The sequence below is a fragment of the Heterodontus francisci genome, chromosome 34 (assembly GCF_036365525.1).
Source record: "Heterodontus francisci isolate sHetFra1 chromosome 34, sHetFra1.hap1, whole genome shotgun sequence".
NCBI classification, from domain to species: Eukaryota; Metazoa; Chordata; class Chondrichthyes; order Heterodontiformes; family Heterodontidae; genus Heterodontus; species Heterodontus francisci.
In genome coordinates, this window is record NC_090404.1 from 5,370,688 (window position 1) to 5,390,559 (window position 19,872).

General features: G+C 44.2%; 1 protein-coding gene across 1 annotated transcript in view; it reads right to left on the bottom strand.

Moving 5' to 3' along the window:
• LOC137348537 (zinc finger protein 850-like) overlaps positions 1 to 19,346 on the bottom strand; it is a 109,007-nt gene extending 89,661 nt beyond the window's left edge. The window contains exons 1-4 of the mRNA XM_068013841.1: positions 13,801 to 19,346; positions 7,542 to 7,606; positions 6,301 to 6,452; positions 3,346 to 3,458 (exon numbers count right to left, since the gene is read on the bottom strand). Coding sequence (XP_067869942.1) covers positions 3,346 to 3,458; positions 6,301 to 6,452; positions 7,542 to 7,606; positions 13,801 to 14,466 — 996 coding nt within the window. The 5' untranslated portion in view covers positions 14,467 to 19,346. The remainder of the gene's footprint in view (positions 1 to 3,345; positions 3,459 to 6,300; positions 6,453 to 7,541; positions 7,607 to 13,800) is intronic.
• Positions 19,347 to 19,872: the final 526 nt, after the last annotated feature.

Below are 19,872 nucleotides of genomic sequence, written 5' to 3' on the forward strand. Positions count from 1 at the left end.
TGTTCCTTAGGATTGTCATATCCGGGTGATAAGAAGAGTGCTGTTGAAGTACAATGTCTCTCTCTCTCGGTACCAGCTGCAAGGCTCTGCAGCCCTGAAGTTATGAAGTCATTTCTGATAAGCTGTCCCTCCCTGCAGCACTGAAGCTAGCTTGTTAGCAATACATGATTGATTAATTGTTCCATCTTAAATGTTCCCATGTAATTCTGTTCTTAAAAATTCTAAAATCTAAATTCTGTTCTCACAGTTCCCCCCTTTGATTCTTCAAAACATGTGTAAAAATCATTCTCTTGATCCCACCTAGGTGCCTTTAATGGTCTCTATTTGTCTAGAAACAGCCTTCAACACCCAGAGGGGTCGCACTCAATACGTTGCCTGCTTGTGCCATAAGAGGGGCCTGCGGGAACTCTGTAAAGGCATAAGTTTTGCAGGGGCTTCAACTATCTGCTTACAAAATAAAAGGTGGTACACTTGTACAATTACAATTTCATTTGCAAAGCAAAAGCATAAGCAGTGTAATATTGAAGAAAGCACAATTTAAACATCACTGTTACATCATCAATTGTGCGAACATAATACAGTCGCAATTTCATTCTTCGAGTATACTGATCATTCACTAATTCATTTTAACAATATATGAATAGGTTATACATTTACCCTTGTGTGGCATAACTAATTGTCCCTCCTTTTACAGAGCAAGTTCGAACACTAATTGCTTTTTCGGGTAGCTGTCCAACCTGTGTTCATACATCCTCTTATATCGCCTAATTAATTTCTAAAGTTGCCAAATTAAGTAGGTCACATCTAACACCATGATACCAAAAACCACTATCAGGACATGGGAGATAATTCTAAACCGGGGGTGTATCTGCACGTCTGACCCCCTGTTCCATAAGTCCTCCTGCCAGGTAGAATCATTTATCTTGTCAATCTCATCTTGTTGCATCTTCGACTGTTGTTCCAAATTGTATTACACTACAGCAATGACTTCTAGATGCTGTCTCTCTTTACCCAAGCGTGTGGGCAATGGCTGAATAGTCAAATCCTCCTTAAAACTTTCTGTCACAGTTATTGTTTCTGTCTTTTGCTTATGTATCTGTACCAACGCCATCTTCGCTACTCGGGTTGGTATTTGTGGGTTGAACCAAAATGTACTGTTGCTCACCGGACAGGTCCGTTTATGTCCATACTGGTACTCCTTCACTGTGGTGGTTAAGCGATATCTCCCCTTTCCCATATAGGCCACATGGGTTAGCTCTGACAATGCTTTCCTAGTCTCCATGGTGTAATTTACAGTGGCATTAAACCCACATTTTGATTCTGCCGTTTTATATTTAGGATGAGGACATATGACCACCTGGTTTTCCAGACTACACTCAGACAATGGACAATATTGTTCCAATTACCTCTTTTCCAATTTCCATAACATAGGGTAAAATATCATTGTATTTTATGTAATCTTTTCCCCTTATCACTCCTGTATTTTCTACTTTGTATAATTGCATCCCTAACTTATCTCTCAGAATTACAGGTATTCCCAACACTACTCCAACACTCATAGATCCTGTATTTACACATTCCTGATCTTTCCATACTTTAAATTTTCTGATTTGGCCCCTGGTAATTTTATCATTTGTGTCACTAGTTAAGTATTCCAACTGGGTGTCATTGATCCAAACTGGCACCTGTCTTGCATCAATTTGCCTCGAATTTTCTCGAATTTGTTCTAACATTCACGAACTGCATGTACTACAAACACTCTCATTATTTGAAATGTCACTGTTCACTAATATTATGTGTTACTGGTTACTAAAATAATATTTCTAGATAGACAAATTGTCTCCCTTGCCTTTGCTCTGGTTTTCATCCTCCTTCGCTGCACATATCGCCTGTATGAACGGCAAGCTAGTATGCCCCATATTATGGCCAGTATTAACTGTATTTTACTATGGAGGCACCGGTATTGAATCCGGTCGCAAAGTCATTAACTATCCCTCTCCTTGTCCTATAAAGTTGATTCTGACGTCGAAATCTGACGGCACCCATGGCATTGGCAGCCTGCTGCATTACATTCTTACTTAATACACTATACATATTTCTTGCCTGTTCCGTACAATATCCCGGCATTTGCATCCCTGAGATATTGACCAGGACAGGCACAATCTCATATTTAACATTATCATACAACGCTTTCCCTGGGCTCGATGTACCCACACACATCCATGTTCCTTTCAACTTTCCTTATCATCTGTTGCCCAATGGGAGGGGCACAAATAATTCCAAAGACACAGCTCTCAGTTACCCCTTCCCCTTTCTGTCTGGTCACACAGTTAGCACGGTCATCTGTGGAACACCGTACACACTTCCCATCCAACATGTTGTGCAATGCCCCGTAGTTCATATAGTCCATATTAATATTCCTTTCATTAATCCGTTGTGCATCCACAGTCTTTGTTCTGCAGGCCCCACAGCCACTGCAGTCCGGTTCTTTCCCATTCGCCACTAGTGGTTATATCTGTAATTTAAACACACTGCCCTGGTGGTCACCAGGTGTTAGTACTTGTCCATGTTGTGAGTATCCCCCGATGAGGGATACATGTCAACCTGTGGGGACCGAACATGTCCTGGGGAATCCAGGAGTTAATTTATATTCTTATCATCTCTACTCTTTCGAAATTATCTATATGGTCCCGTTGTGCTTGGGTTTCGTTCCCCACAATCCTTGCCCAGTTAGTAACCCATCTAATAATAATCCAAATGCCTATCAATACTACCATTATTCCCTTGATTATATTTTTTCAGTTGGGACCATGTATTTCTATCGGCCCTTCCCTTTACCATTACTTTGTCTCCCACAACAGGCACCTTTGTCTGTTCCTCTATCATGTTTCTATAGAACCTCCTGCCTCACCTTGTGCAGTTGTCTGCACAGCTCCTTCACAAATCTTTTAACCCTTTCTCTTGCGGGTCCTATTTCCTCACTACCTGCTACGTCATACCTTGGCAGTCTCATCACCCTTCCTGTCACCGTATTCATCAAGTCTTTCCTACTTTAGCTACACCACTCTGTCCTTTTTGTTCCTTTTTCAAAATATCCTTTCCTAGCTGACTAAGTGTTCTCACATTCTGGTCCACATTTTCCAAATCTATAGTATTGACAATTGAAGTTCCCTTATTAAGGACTGTGGCTGCGTTATTCACTAAACTATGTTTATGTCTCTTTCCCTTTATTATTCCCTCATTACCAAATTCCTGTCTCAGCAATTGTTACAGTAACACCTTGTACAACTCTCGGGTCTTAGGGCACCAGCCAGGTAGCTGGATATCTGAGATATTCAATATTACCGGTACCAACTCAAGTTTTATGTTATCAGATACAATTTTATTAGCTTTATTATCGCAAGTCCATTTTCTGGTCCTGTAGTCAAGGCCGGGCAAGGGAGACCAGTCACTTGTGGCTGTTGGGTCGTAACTTTACTCGTTAGTAATTAAAATGTGGGGGCAATTGTGGTGATTCCCTTGAGGGCCTTTGCTGTCAAAAGCTGACACACCTGGTAGATTAAATTGTCCACTAAAATAAAAGCAAAATACTGCAGATGCTGAAAATTGTCTCATTGATAAAGATGCTGTGATATTTGATGTCTGCAATTAAGGTCTTAAATTCTCAAAGCTGCTGGATCTCTTGCTGTTGGATCAATTCTCACATGGCCTGTCGTCACCTGCTTAAAAACAACCCACAAAGAATCCATTGTGGCTCTGCCTCTGAGCCCAATGGGTTAATTTGTCCAATTATATCTGTCAATTTAGAAATTTAAAATTTAACAATGTCCAATATGTATAAATTTTACTCTCAGCAATGCAAAATTGTGTGGTGGATTAAATGGAAAAACAGCAGCTGCAGCGGGGGTTTTTTTTCCAAGGGGCGGAGCAAAATCGTCTCAGCTGCGTCACTTTACAAAACCTTTTTCTTCTCTGATCGAAAAAACACACTTCATTTTAATCTATCTTTTTCAATCCTTTTGGTATCCTGAGGGTTGTTCGCCTTTGAAGTTGAAAATGCCACGAATGCTTCCGTTACTTTCCAAATAACAAATCACATCTGCACACTTGCACTGGTATTCCACTGTCATGCCACATATTCTGAACTCTCAGGTGATGTTATCAAAAGATCAAATATCAGCGGTGAGGAAAAGCGGGGGGCCCTGGTGGTGTCTATCTGAGATCTTTGCTTACCTCCCCCTGCAGGGTCCTGATGTCCTAGGCTATGGCCAGACTTTCAAATGTAGCTCTCTTAAAAACTCATATCTCCAAGAGAAAACTATCAATTGCTAATCTTATCTACACTTTCCTGACATTCACTGGAAAATTCGAGGCTTCTGGGAAATTAGCTGTTTATTTCACTATTTGTTTATCCCCAGAATTCCTTTATTAGCACTTGCATCAGCCAGATCTGATTGCCAATTCCCATTAATTATAATTCTCTCTCATTTTGAGCCCTGGAGAACCTTTACAATTAATATTCATAATTCCTTAAAACAGAAATCAAACATTTCCATTTGATTCCAGACATTAGTGTATATTGTTTTTTTTTAACCTTAGATGACATTTTAATTCCTTAAATCACTTGCCAAATTAAACTGGATTTTCAACATTTCAGATTATTCCAAATTCAAATAACAGTAAATTTCCCTTTGAATGCTTTAAATAACCACTCATATCAATTTAATTTTGTTTATTGATTCCAATTTCTTATGCCCAGACTTGGTTGTACTTTTTGTACGTTAAAGACAGAAGTGCTTGCAACTATCTCTCCTTCTCAAGCACTTTGTCTCATTGATAAAGATAGTTGCAGCAGGGTTAATTTCTTGCTTGTCTCCAAGGGGGCGGAGCAAATCATTCTCCACTGCGCCGCTTTACGTAACCCTTTTATTTAATGGAAAAGAACTAAACTCCTTTTTAAATGTTTTTTTTTATCCTTAGGATTTTCAAACAACAAAATCCTTAGTAACATTATCAACTTCAAAGGAAACCATCTCCATCAGGAAAGACAGCATTTTAGATTAAACTCCAATTGTTTCCAAACTTATTTTTTCATCTTTTATAAGAGGTTTCTAATCCAAGGATTATTTATTTTTAACAAAGATGATTCCAAATTCCAATTCACTGCAATAATATTTAAAATCAAAACTGCCAATGTTATATGAGTGAGTCCTCTCTCTGGAACTGAAGACTCCTCCAAAACATGACATAATAAACTTGAAAGTTCATTGTGGCAACAAATGAAATTTCCAGTTCTTCAACTTAAACAGGTCAATTAACCTTAACAGTATTAATTCAATTCAGACTTATTAACTTATACTACTTATTAACTACACACAGAACAGAATAGCACGTGCTTATTTTAAAAGATAGGTAAATTATGGCATTTTCTTGTTCTTTCTTCAGGCGCCTTTCAAATGACTGTAATAAAACCAAAAACTAAAGAAAAAGTTATTTAACATTCTTAACACAAAATATTTAACACCAGCTTCTTAAACAAACTTTAAACAGACAGACTCTTTCCTATATCTCCTTTGTTTTTCCTTCTCTCCCTTAGACCAATATCCAATTCCTAACATTTGCTACTAAAAACAGTCAGTAAAACATGTCTTTAATTTAAACTCCAAAAAAAAAACTAGAACAGATTTTAAACTGGAACTCCAATTAAAGCAGGAGTGGTAAACTTCAAATTGGATTTCTGCCAAACATCTTCAGACCTTCAAGGCTGAAGCTTATCGCTTCGAAAATTTTTCATTGCCTTTTCACAGTTGCAAAACCAACTTTAAAAAAAATGAAATTTTAACTTAAAATATAATTCAATTTTATATCCCATTCCTGGGTGTACAACACTAAATCGAAATGAACACACTCAACAATCACTTTTCACACTCATTCAATTCCAAACAACTTCGAAAATTGATTTCTGTAATGGGTTATGAATTCAAAATACCAAATCTCTTTCAAAATTCCCTGTCCCGATGTCAAGGAACACACACAGGTTCAACTAATTCACAACCAAAACATGACTCAAGGTTCCCACAAAATATACACTTGTAAAAATAGAAAAAGTAACAGACTCATTCTCTCATCATTAAGGCCAGACAACAAAGAGTTAACGACAGTCAGTTGTACAGAACACAAGCTGTACATCCCAGACATTCAATTCATTCGCGGAAGCTTCCAACATTCTCACATTCAAATCAAAGACACAGTAACTTGTTTTTACTCTAAAACATACCTATCTTTAAAACACATTTTTACCGTGGCGCTTCTGCGTCTTTCTCGAGTGGGCAAACAGGCGTGGGTCGCCTTTCTCCAGAGGACATGATTTACTTGTCCCCAGGGGCAACCCTTCTTCCTGACAAGCCGTCGAGCCCATTCTTCCTTCTACTTTCTCAAACCCTAGTTCTTTTCTATGAATCAAGCAGCATTAAAACGAAAGAAAACAAACAAGACACAAGAAAACAAATAGACACAGTAACACAAACAAAGGACGAACCACACACAAGGAGACGAACAGGCACAGTCAATGTTGGGATCAACAGAATTTTTAGAGTCTTTTTGGTTTCCCCCTTCACTAATTTGAGGGCGTTTTCTTGCCAACTTGATAGGAGGATTTTATTTTTTTTCTCCTGACAATATTGTCTCCATAATCCAATTAATTCTTTGGCCCTATTGCCTTTATTTTGTTTCCATATTTTTTCTTGGGTTTTTTTTTAGTCACTTCCAAATCTTTTGTCCCCCCTCAGGGCCATTGATCTCCTAATTTCTTATACAAGGCTGCCGATAATTGTCTGAAGTCTTTCCCTTTATCCGGATATTTATCACACAGTACTTGTAATGGACAGGATGGATCACTTGTATTATCTAAACAGTTTCCCATATTCACAACTTATCACAAACTATAATTACAAACTACAAACTGCGTTGTTCGCCCCTCCAGTCCAAGAGGTAAAATTTACTTACAAATTATCTACACAGTTATTCACAATAAAATAATAAAACCTTAATCTCAGCCGTTCTAAAACGACCTCACATAACCTTCAGTCGCGACCTACTTTAACTTTAACCTCAGTCCCCATCAGCCCTAGTCTAAACTATCCGACTAAACCTGACATAAAACTTTAACCCTCAGTCCCCATCAGCCGTAGTCTAAACTATCCGACTAAACCTGACATAAAACTTTAACCTCAGTCCCCATCAGCCGTAGTCTAAACTATCCGACTAAACCTGACATAAAACTTTAACCATCAGTCCCCATCAGCCGTAGTCTAAACTATCCGACTAAACCTGACATAAAACTTTAACCTCAGTCCCCATCAGCCGTAGTCTAAACTATCCGACTAAACCTGACATAAAACTTTAACCTCAGTCCCCATCAGCCGTAGTCTAAACTATCCGACTAAACCTGACATAAAACTTTAACCCTCAGTCCCCATCAGCCGTAGTCTAAACTATCCAACTGAACCTGACATAAAACTTTAACCTTCAGTCGTACCTACTTCGACTGACCCTTATCTTTTCTAATCCGCCAGACTGATCGTTGATCTCGTCCAGACGATCTTACCTGACCATCAGCGAGTGATCAAACTTTTATCGGACTACGGGACAGAGGAAAACCGACGTGGTCATGTATCAACTACTCACGTCGGGGGCCCATTTCCTCTCTCTCCGTCCAAGACTAGTCTGATTCTGATTTCGCTGATGATCGGCGGTCGTCTGTTGAGATCCCACTTCTGACACCAAAATGTTAATCTGAGTTCTTTTTTTCCTTCAGTCTGGTTCAGTAAATATACCGAGTCGGATGTGTAGGTTAAATCAATTACTTTATTTGCGCAGTCGCCAGCGGACTTACTCTGAGAACAGCGGCACTGACTCCACCAGAGTCTGTCGGGTCCCCCCGCCCCCCAGAGTAAGTGAAGTTTGTGATCCAGGTACTACTGTTTATACATTAAGATTCATGCTACACCTCCTTGTTTAACCAATCAGTGCGATACAATTCAACTTCACCCACGTGGTGACATGCAGTACATCTGTTACTGAGGTTACAATACACTCCATTCTCAATACATACTTGTTACTAATAATATATTGTTTTGTACCAGCAAGATAAAACAAAGCGGATAAGCAAGCTAATTAACAAGAGCATAGGAATCATCAATAACCATGCTGGTCTCACTCCCTACATAGATCATGAGTCTGTCTCTACCTTGTGACAAGTAATTGCGGCGCATCCTGCTATCTCTATTAGGTGTACATTCCTGAGTGTTTCGTGCCGTCTGCAGCAACATCAAGTAGTGGCAGTTCACGAAGATAAGAGGGGCCTAGCACTTCTTATCACTCACACAGGGATGGACATCCTTTGATTCATATGAGTCCATCTACTTCAAACCACAGGGAGTCATACACTCAGGCCATAAAGAACAGATGTCTTTGCAATTACCAGTGTCGGCTAGTCTTTACTGTCTCACACACTCTGCCTTTACTTTTAACTATTTCATTGTGGTTTCTGCTACTTAAAATCAAAGCTCAGCAAAGCTACTATTCCTAACTTGGCTATATTTCCCATTAAGCATAGTGCCATACCTTTCTGCTCACTTCCACAAAGGCAGCTGTGGGAGTCAGTGGGCTTATAATGAATATTAGTGGACAGCCTATCCCCAGAGATGGAGACAGAGATGTCGAGGAAGGGAAGGGAAGTGTCAGAAATAGACCATGTAAAGGTGAGAGAAGGGTGGAAATTGGAAGCAAAGTTGAAGAAGTTTTCCAGTTCAGGGCAGGAGCAGGAAACGGCACCGATACAGTCATCAATGTACCGGAAAAAGAGTTGAGGGAGGGGGCCTGAGTAGGACTGGAACAAGGAATGTTCAACCTATCCCACAAAAAGACAGGCGTAACTAGGACCCATGTGGGTACCCATAGCAACACCTTTTACTTGGAGGAAGTGAGTGGAGTTGAATGAGAAGTTGTTCAATGTGAGAACAAGTTCAGCCAGGTGGTGGTGGTGGATCGGAACTGGTTGTGTCTATGTTCAAGGAAGAAGTGGAGAGCCCTCAAACCATCCTGTTGGGGGATGGAGGTGTGGAGAGACTGGACGTCCATAGTGAAGAGGAGGCAGTTAGGGCCAGGAAACTGGAAATTGTCAAAATGACGTAGGGTGTCAGAAGAGTCACGCATGTAGGTGGCAAGAGACTGGACCAGCGGAGAAAAGATAGTCAAGATAGGAAGAAATAAGTTCAGTGGGGCAGGAACAGGCTGAAATGATGGGTCTGCTGGGACAGTCCTGTTTGTAGATTTTAGAAAGGAGGTAGAAGCGGGCTGTCCTGGGTTGTGGGACTATGAGGTTGGAAGCCGTACAGGGAAGATTTCCAGAGGAGGGGTAGTCTTGTGGACAGTAACTTGATGTTTGGTGGTGGGGGTCATGGTCCAGGGGGAGATAGGAAGCAGTGTCTGAGAGTTGGTGCTGAGCTTCTGCAAGGTAGAGGTCGGTACGCTAGACAACAACAGCACCCCCCTTGTCTGCAGGTTTGATGATAATATCGGGGTTAGACCTGAGAGAACAGAGTGCAGCAAGTTCAGAGGGAGACAGGGTAGGGTGAGTGAGGGGAGCAGAGAAATTGAGATGGCCGATGTCTCGCCGACAGTTCTCGATGAAAAGATCAAGAGCGGGTAAGAGGCCAGAGGGAGGGGTCCAGGTGGAGGGAGAATGCTGGAGGTGAGTGAATGGGTCTGCTGATCGGGGGGAGGAATCCTGGTCAAAGAAGTGAGCATAGAGCCGAAGGCGATGGAAGAAGAGCTCAATGTCATGCCAAGTGCGCAATTGAAGGGGAAGAAGGATCTGGAGGGGCATTAGTCCCCATCAGCTGCTGGAGCTTGCGTTACTTAACAACTAGCCAGCGATGCCCATATTCCACAAACAAATAAAATACACCTTTTATGGAATCATAAAAAGTTTTTTTATTCATTACACTCTTTCTTAACTACAATATCTGGATCGTTCCCCCTCTTTTGTGAAGACAGTCTATGGGTTTCTCGATTTGGCCATCCCACCCTATTTCTTTGTGGGAACATGTTGTCTCTGAACCCGCTCTTGATCTTTTTATTGAAAATTGTTGGCGAGATATCGGCCGTGTCAATTTCTCTGCTCCCCTCATTCAGTCTAACCTGCCTCCCTCTGAACTTGCCGCACTCTGTTCTCTCAGGTCTTACCCCGACATTGTCATCAAACCTGCAGACAAGGGTGGTGCTGTTGTTGTCTGGTGTACCGACCTCTACCTTGCAGAGGCTCAGTGTTAACTCTCAGACACTTCTTCCCACTTCCCCATGGACCATGACCCCACCACTGAACATCGAGCTACTGCCAACAGGATTGTCACTGACCTGATCTCCTCTGGAGATCTTCCCTCTAAAGCTTCCAACCTCATAGTCCCGCAAACCCGACAGCCTGCTTCTACCTCCTTCCCAAAATCCACAAACAGGACTGTCCCGGCAGACCCATTGTTTCAGCCTGTTCCTGTCCATTGAACTTATTTCTTCCTACCTTGACTATCTTTTCTCCCCTGGTCCAATCTCTTCCCAACCTAAATCCGTGACTCCTCTGATGTCCGACGTCATTTTGACAATTTCCAGTTTCCTGGCCCTAACAGCCTCCTCTTCACCATGGATGTCCAATCTGTCTACACTTCTATCCCCCGTCAGGACGGTCTGAGGACTCTCCATTTCACCCTTGATCAGAGGCCCAAACAGTCCCCATCCACCACCACCCTCCTTCGTCTGGCTACAGGCCTGCTACCCGACCCGAAGGGATCTGACGACATGTGTCGGGTTCGGGTTGGGTCGGGTCGGGCCGGACACACTCGGTAAGTGCTCTGCTGGTAAGTATTGAAATTAAAAAACTTACTTGAGCTGGGTGTCTGGGACGAAACGGAGTCTGCGCAGTGAGCGAGTGACGTCACTATGACATCATCACGGATGCGCTGCAGCTTTTTGCAGGTTCGGTGTCAGGAAGCTAAGTAAACGGATGGTCGGGTCAGGGTAGGTTCAGGTAAGGTCGGAGTGAAATCAGAGAAACTCGGGCCAGGCTCAGGTCCGCTGTGGTTCGGTCGGGTTCTGTTTTTTGGACCTGAGCAGGCTTCTACGCCTGGCTGAGTTTTTACATTGAACAACTTCTCCTTCAACTCCACTCACTTCCTTCAAGTAAAAGATGTTGCTATGGGTACCCTCATGGGTCGTAGTTCTGCCTGTCTTTTTGTGGGGTATGTTGGACATTCCTTGTTCCAGTCCTGCTCAGGCCCCCTCCGCCAACTCTTTTTCCGGTACATTGATGACTGTGTTGGTGCAGTTTCCTGCTCCTGCCCAGAACTGGAAAACTTCAACTTCCAATTTCCACCCTTCTCTCACCTTTACATGGTCCATGTCCGACACTTCCCTTCCCTGACTTCTCTTCTCCATCTCTGGAGATAGGCTGTCCACTAATATTCATTATAAGCCCACCGACTCCCATAGCTGCCTTGACTACACTTCCTCACAGCCTGCCTCTTGTAAGGACTCCATGCCATTCTCCCAGTTTCTACATCTCCAACGCATCTGTTCTGATGATTCAACCTTCCACAACAGCGCTTCTGATATGTCTCCCTTTTTTCCTCAATCAAGGGTTCCCCTCCCATCTATGGCTGACAGGTCCTCCAACCGTGTCTAACCCATTTCCCACACTTCAGCCCTCACCCCTTCCCCTCCCTCCCAGAACCTCGACAGGGTTCCCCTTGTCCTCACTTACCACCCCACTGGTCTTCACAGCCAATGGATCATCCTCCACCATTTCTGCCACCTCCAGTGTGATGGCACTGCCAAACACATCTTCCCTTCCCCTCCCCTGTCAGCATTCCGAAGGGATCGCTCCCTCCGCGACACCCTGGTACACTCCCATCACCCCCCGCACCTCGTCCCCTTCCCACACAATCGCAGGAGGTGTAATATCTGCCCTTTTACCTCCTCTCTCCTCACTATCCAAGGCTCCAAACACTCCTTCCAGGTGATGCAGCAATTTACTTGTACTTCCTTCAATTTAGTATACTGTATTCACTGCTCACAATGTGGTCGCGTCTACATTAGGGAGACCAAATGCAGATTGGGTGACCACTTTGCGGAACACTTCCACTCAGTCCAATAGCATGACCCTGAGCTTCTCGTTCCTTGCCATTTCAATTCACCCACCATGCTCTCATACCCACATTTCTGTCCTTGGCTTGCTGCAGTGTTCCAGTGAACATCAATGCAAGCTCGAGAAACAGCTTCTCATCTGCCTTCTGGACTTAGCACTGAGTTCAACAATTTCAGAGCATGACTGGCTTTTTCAAAATATTACTTTATTTTATTATTTTTAAAAACATGTGCCTGTCTTAAACTTAGATTTTCATGTTTCTGCTTTTGGACAGAGCTGTTCACTGTTCTGCCATTAACACTCTCTCTGGATTAATGCTTTGTCTTTCACCACAACTATTAGGACTCCCTTTGTCTTTGATCCATGACATCTTTGTCATTTAATCTCTCCTGCCTTCTTCCCTATCACATACCTTCCCCTTTGATCTTCTTTCTCCCACCACTTCATTTGCTCAAAACCCATTATATTTCAAACCATTGCCACTTTTGGTGAAAAGGTCACTGACCTGAAACGTTAACTCTGCTTCTCTCTCCACAGATGCTGTCAGACCTGCTGAGTTTTCCAGCACTTTCTGTTTTTATTTTAGGCAAGACCAAGAACAGCCACCACAGCCGAGACATCACAAAGTGACTTTCAGACTAACCATCTGTAACGGTAACAAACTCCACACCACTAGCTTTGGGCCTTGTTACAATCACTAGACCTCGACAATAACTCGGCAAGTTCAAGACTGCAAATATTAGGGCCTGCAATTTTTTAAGAAAGACTTTTCTACCCAAGAAGGCTCAATGATCTTCTGTAAACCATGAACACTTACCTCATTTGGGACTTTAAACTAACTCTTAACCTTTCTCTCTATCTTTCTATTCTTGCATATGTATGTGTAGGTGAATGTGTATGAAAGTGCGGTTGCAATCGTTTCAGGATCTGTTTGAAAATAGTGATTATTTTTACCTAGGAGAAAACCTGTCACTTGTCTGTTTATTTGACCCTAAAGACACTCGGGGACTAAATTTTAACAAAATACGATTGCAGTCAGTTGGGAGGTGAACTGTAAAAACCACCCACACCCCTTACCACCTGTCTGGAACAGAAGCTATTTTGAAGAGCAGGGCAATTCTCCCCAGAGTCTTGGCCAATAGTTATCAATCAATTAACATCACAAAAACAGATTATCTGGGCATTATCACGTTGCTGTCCGTGGGAGCTTGCTGTGCGCAAATTAGCTGCCTCATTTCCTACTTTACAATATTGGCTGCTATTTAAAAGAACTTTGTTGGCTGTAGAGTGTTTTGTGACGTCCTGGTGTTATGAAAGGAGCTACAAAAATACAAGTCTTTGTTTAGTAAAGGAGAAAAGGCCCAAAAATGGAACAGTCAACAGCAGCATTTCAATTAGTCTCTTCTTATCCTGGAGAAAACAAATACTTGAAACACAGTGTGTTGGAAACAAAGCTTATTTATACAATATTTATCCAGCCAAGTTATAGAGTTATTAACTTCAGCAGAAACAAATGGCAATCGTCCTAATGAACATGGCCAGTTCTGGATGTGATTAACAGACGAAATAACAGCAGAATCCAATCCTTGCAGTCATTTGTGACCTCGCTGGTGTGTCAGCAGGTTGGATGACTTAGTGAATCCCTTCCCACACACGGAGCAGGTGAATGGCCTCTCCCCATTGTGAACCCGCTGGTGTATCAGCAGGGTGGATGAATGAGTGAATCCCTTCCCACACATGGAGCAGCTGAATGGCCTCTCCCCAGTGTGAGTGCGCTGGTGTTTCAGTAGATCTGTTGAGCTTTTAAAGCTGTTCTCACAGTCAGAACATTTAAACGGTTTCATCTCAGTGTGAACAAGTTGATGTGTCAGCAGAGCCGTTGGCTGAGTGAATCCCTTCCCACAAATGTAGCAGGTGAATGGCCTCTCCCCCTTGTGAACTCGCTGGTGAGTCAGCAGGTTGCCTGACTGAGTGAATCCCTTCCCACAGACAGAGCAGGTGAACGGCTTCTCGCCAGTGTGAGTGCGTTGGTGTCTCACCAGATCCTTTCTCCTTTTAAAGTTCTTCTCACAGTCAGAACATTTAAAAGGTTTGTTATCAGAGTGAACTCGCTGATGAGTCACCAGGGTGGATGACTGAATGAATCCCTTCCCACACATGGAGCAGATGAACGGCCTCTCCCCAGTGTGACTGCGTCGATGAGTTTCCAGTTCGGATGGGCATTTGAAACTCTTCCCACAGTCCCCACATTTCCATGGTTTCTCCATGGCACGAATGTCCTTTTGTCTCTCCAGGTTGAATGATCAATTCAAACCTCATCCACACACAAACACGTGTACAGTTTCTTCCTGTTGTGAATGGTGCAATGTTTTTTCTGGCTGTGGAACTGGTTAAAACTCTTTCACAGTCAGTGCATTGGAACACTTTCACTCGGGTGTCTCGGGGCTTTTCCAGTCACATTGATGTTTGAAATCTTTTCCCCACAGACAGAACAGACAAACATTTCTCCCTCCACATTCAAAGGATGATGATATTCAGGTCCTGATGAATCGAGTCACTGTCTGATCTTGACGTGATGTTTGGTTTGTGTTTCCTGTGTGTAAATCCTCCCCTTAACCCCATGTAAAAGGAGTTTACAAAAGCCAAGGTTTAAAGTATTTGGTAAGAGAAGCAAAAGTGACATGAGGAAAACCTTTTTCAGGCGAGTGGTTAAGGTCTGGAATGCTCTGCCTGAAAACATCGTGGAGGCAGGTTCAATTGAAGCATTCAAGAGGGAATTAGACAGTTAGACAGTTATATGAAAAGGAAGAATGTGCAGGGTTATGGGGGGGGGGGGAAGGCAGGGGAATGGAACTGAGGGAGTTGCTCTTGCACAGAGCTGGTGCAGACACGATGGGCTGAATGGCCACCTCCATCACTGTAACAATTCTGTGATCACTATCAGTCCAGGATAGAAATTCACAACATTCTCTCCTCCCGCTTCCTGGCATAAAATGGTTTCACAAGTGCCCTGCTGCACATTTTCTCCTATAAATATAGCAGCCATTAACCCGGGCCCGTCACTGGGAGAAGCCCAGTGCAAACACAGATCTGGAGTTTGACACTTACACCTGGTGTTTGTAAATTAGATAATGTTCCCTGTTTTATACTGGGGCCTGGGACTGCCCTCGGTGTGTGTGACACCCGCATTGCCACAGGGTTTATCTACCCGCTCCCTCCAGCCTCTCCCTTCCTGTTCCATTCCATTTCCCGCACTTTTGCTCTTACCCCTTCCCCTCTCCCAGAAGCACTATAGGGATCCCCTTGTCTTCACCTTCCAGCCTTCACATTCAACACATCATCCTCTACCATTTCCCCCACGTCCAGTACAATGCAACCACCAATCACATTTTCCCCTCCCCTTTCAACATTCTGCTAGGACTGTTCCCTCTGTGACACCCTGGTCCAAACCTCTATCACATCCAACACCCCCTCCCCATCCAAGCACGGGAGATGCAACACCTGCCTTTTAACTCCTCCCTTCTCATTGTGCAAAACCATAAACGCCTGCCTTAAGGTCAAAAAGTGATTTACTTGTAATTCTTTCAATTAAGTATACTGTATTCACTGCCCACGATGCGGCCTCCTCTACACTGGCGAGACCAAAAATAGATTCGGAGATGGCTTTATGGAACACTTCCATTCAGTTCGCAAGCATGACCCTGAGCTTCTGGTTGCCTGTCATCTGAATTCTCTGTTCCCCTCCCACTCTGCCCTCTCTATCTTTGGCCTCCTACACTGTTCTAATGAAGCTCTCGGAACAGCATCTTTCAATTTGACACTTCAGTCTTCCGGACTCAACACTGAGTTCAACAATTTCAGACAATTTCAGTTACAATTCAGTGGGATGTAAACAGTAACCCCAGTACTTCCCAGCACCTTCAGGAGAGATGGTGAGAAACCCCCTGTGCGCAGAGTGAGAATAAAATCAATGTCAGCAAATCCTCGCCTTCTAAAGCCTGGAAAAGGATTTTTATAAAAATCATCATGGTCATTACTGCATGGAAATTCAGAAGACAATTCTCGTTTCCATGGAACATTTTTTCCTCTCTTGTTCCCCTAAAGCTTTAAATCCCCGTCCCACGCACTCTCCCTCATCCCTGTACTGAAATCCAAACCCATCGCACCATCTCTTTCCTCTACAGCCAGTTTTCTCCCTCTATTCTGGTTGGGTTCAGTTCTCCATCCCGTGTTGCAGAATGAGAATCAAATCAATGATCTCTCCTGGTCACGGGACCATGAAGCCCCGCCCACATTCGGTGTCGTCACCAAGATGGCGGCCATTAACCGGGGCCTCTTCCAAGGAAAAAAAAAAGCCCCGGAGCTGCAAACGCGGGACCTCGAGGTTCTTATTCGGGGCTTGCGGTAAACACCAGGTGTTTCTGAAGTCTCCCTGCCCATTGGCCGGCTTCATTCCTCCCCTGCACCCCGTCGACTCTCACCCGCTGCAAAATCGTCTCCAGCACTCGCACAGCTGAGCAAAGTGACAGTGCGCATACGCACTGGGCCACGGCAGTAAATGCACTGTCACTGTCCATCAGCTATTGCAAACAGCAGCTAAAAACTTGGGGGATTAACACAGTGTAGTGAGAAAGGAAACGTGTAGATAAGGTGTTGGACAGGAGCCTTGTTAATAAAAATTAAGGCTCAGGATATTATTGCACAAGTTCATTTTCGATGGAGTTTGCAATAGCTGATGGACAGCGACAGTGCATTTACTGGTGGAGCCTGTGGACTGAACCTGCAAGGTAAGGCTGACTCAGATAAAACAGGGAACCTCATGGCCCGGCATATCCCCCACTCTACCATTACCATTGAGCTGGGGACCGACCCGGGCTAAATGAAGAATGGCATGCCAGGAGCAGCACCAGGGATACCTCAAAATGAGGTGGCAACCTGGTGAAGCTACAACCCAGGATTACCTGCATGCCAAACAGCGTAATCAGCATGCGATAGACAAAGCTAAATGATCCCATAACCAACGGATCAGATCTAAGCTCTGCAGTCCTGCTACGTCCAGTCGTGAATGGTGGTGGACAATTAAACAACTAACTGGAGAAGGTGGCTCCACAAATATCCCTATCCTCAATGATGGGAGAGCTCAGCACATCCGTGCAAAAGTCTGAAGCATTTGCAACAATCTTCAGCCAGAGGTGCCAAGTGGGTAATCCAGCTCGGCCTCCTCCTGAATTCCCCAGCATAACAGATGCCAGTCTTCAGCCAATCCGATTCACTCCACATCACATCAAGAAAAGACTACAAAGGCTATGGGCCCTGATAACATTCTGGCAATAGTACTGAAGACCTGTGCTCCTGAATCTGTCATGCCCCCAGCCAAACTGTTCCAATACAGCTACAACACTGGCATCTACCTGGCAATGTGGACAATTGCCCAGGTATGTCCTGTACACAAAAGCAGGAGAAGTCCAAATAGGACAAATCCAACCCAGCCAATTACTGGCCCATCAGTCTATTTTCAATCTTCAGGTGTCGTTGACTGTGCTATCAAGTGGCACTTGCTTAGCAATAAGCAGCTCCCTGACACTCAGTGTGGGTTCTATCAGGGCCATTCAGCTCCTGACCTCATTACAGCCTTGGTTCAAACATGGACTAAAGAGTTGAATTCAAGAGGTGAGCTGAGAGTGACTGCCTTTGACATCAAGGCAGCATTTTACTGAGTATGTCATCAAGGAGCCCTAGCAAAACGAGTCAATGGGAATCAGGTGGAAAACACTCTGCTGGTTGGAGTCGTACCAAGCGCAAAGGAAGATGGTTGTGGATTTTGGAGGTCAATCATCTCAGTCCCAGGACATCACTGCAGGAGTTCCTCAGCATAGTGTCCTAGGCCTAACCATCTTCAGCTGCTTCACCAATGACATTCCCTCCATCATAAGGTTAAAAGTGGGGATGTGCGCTGATGATTGCACATGTTCAGCACCAATTACGACTCCTCAGATACTGAAGCAGTCCGTACAGAAATGCAGCAAGAGCTGGACAATATCCAGGCTTGGGCTGATAAGTGGCAAGTAACATTTGTGCCACGTAAGTGCCAGGCAATGACCATCTCCAACAAGAGAGAATCTAACCATCTCCCCTTGACATTCAATGGCACTATGATCAACACCCTGGGGGTTACAATTGACCAGAAACTGAACTGGAGTTGCCATATAAATACTGTGGTTACAAGAGCAGGTCAGAGGCTAAAACTCCTGTGGTGAGTAACTCACTTCCTGACTCCCCAAAGCCTGTCCACCATCTAGAAAGTACAAGTCAGGAGTGTGATGGAATACTCTCCACCTGCCTGGATGGGTGCAGCTCTAACATTGTGGCGCAGTGGTTAGCACCGCAGCCTCACAGCTCCAGCGACCCGGGTTCAATTCTGGGTACTGCCTGTGTGGAGTTTGCAAGTTCTCCGTGTCTGCATGGGTTTTCTCCAGATGCTCCGGTTTCCTCCCACAAGCCAAAAGACTTGCAGGTTGGTAGGTAAATTGGCCATTATAAATTGCCACTAGTATAAGTAGGTGGTAGGGAAATATAGGGAGGTGGGGATGTGGTGGGAATATGGGATTAGTGTAGGATTAGTATAAATGGGTGGTTGATGGTCGGCACAGACTCGGTGGGCCGAAGGGCCCGTTTCAGTGCTGTATCTCTAAACTAAACTAAAAAACTAAACACTCAAGAAGCTCAACACCCACTTGATTGGCACCCCATGCACCACCTTCAACATTCACACCCTCCACCACTGACGCACAGTGGCACCAGAGTCTACCATCTACCAGATGCACTGCAGCAACTCACCAAGGCTCCTTCGACAGCACCTTCCAAACCCATGACTTCTACCATCTAGAAGGACAAGGCCAGCAGATGGGAACACTAACACCTGCAAGTTTCCCTCCAAACCATACGCCTTCTAGACTTGGAACTATATCGCCTTTGGGTCAAAATCCTGGAACTCCATCCCTCATAGCACTGTGGGTGTACCTGCACCACATGGACTGCAGTGGTTCAAGAAGGCAGCTCACCACCACCTTCTCATCGGCAAGTAGGGATGGGTAATAAATCCTGGCTGAGCCAGCGACGCCCATATCCCATGGAACAAATAAAAAAAAGTTGTTTTTAATGTCCCTCGTGAGATGGAAACCTGCTGTCCTTACCCATTCTGGGCCTGTATATGTGACTGAAGTCTTATATTAACATGATTGACTATTAACTGCCCCTGAAGTGGCCGAACGAGCCACTCAGTCGTGTGAAACCGGTTCAAGGAGGCGGCCGCCCACCACCAGCACCTTCTCAAGAGGCGACTCGGGACAGGATAATAAATACCAGCTTTACCAGCGATGCCCACATCCCAAGAATGAATTAGTAAAAACTTGCAGCCAGTCCTTTCCTCAAAGGGACTGGTGGAAAATCTGAAGCCCACCCACTGGAGACACCAAAACCCATCCAAACTCAGTAATTATCAACCAGGTTTTCTCACACCCATTGCCTCCGCCTCAAAGGCGGAGATTAAAACCCCAGTGTTTCAGGTGGCCCCAGTCAGAGTGCTGTCCTCCCCAGGAGAGAGGCCAACCAGGGGACTGCCGGCTGTCGCATCCCACTCGAGCCCCAGGCTCTCTCCGCGGCCTTGCTCCTGG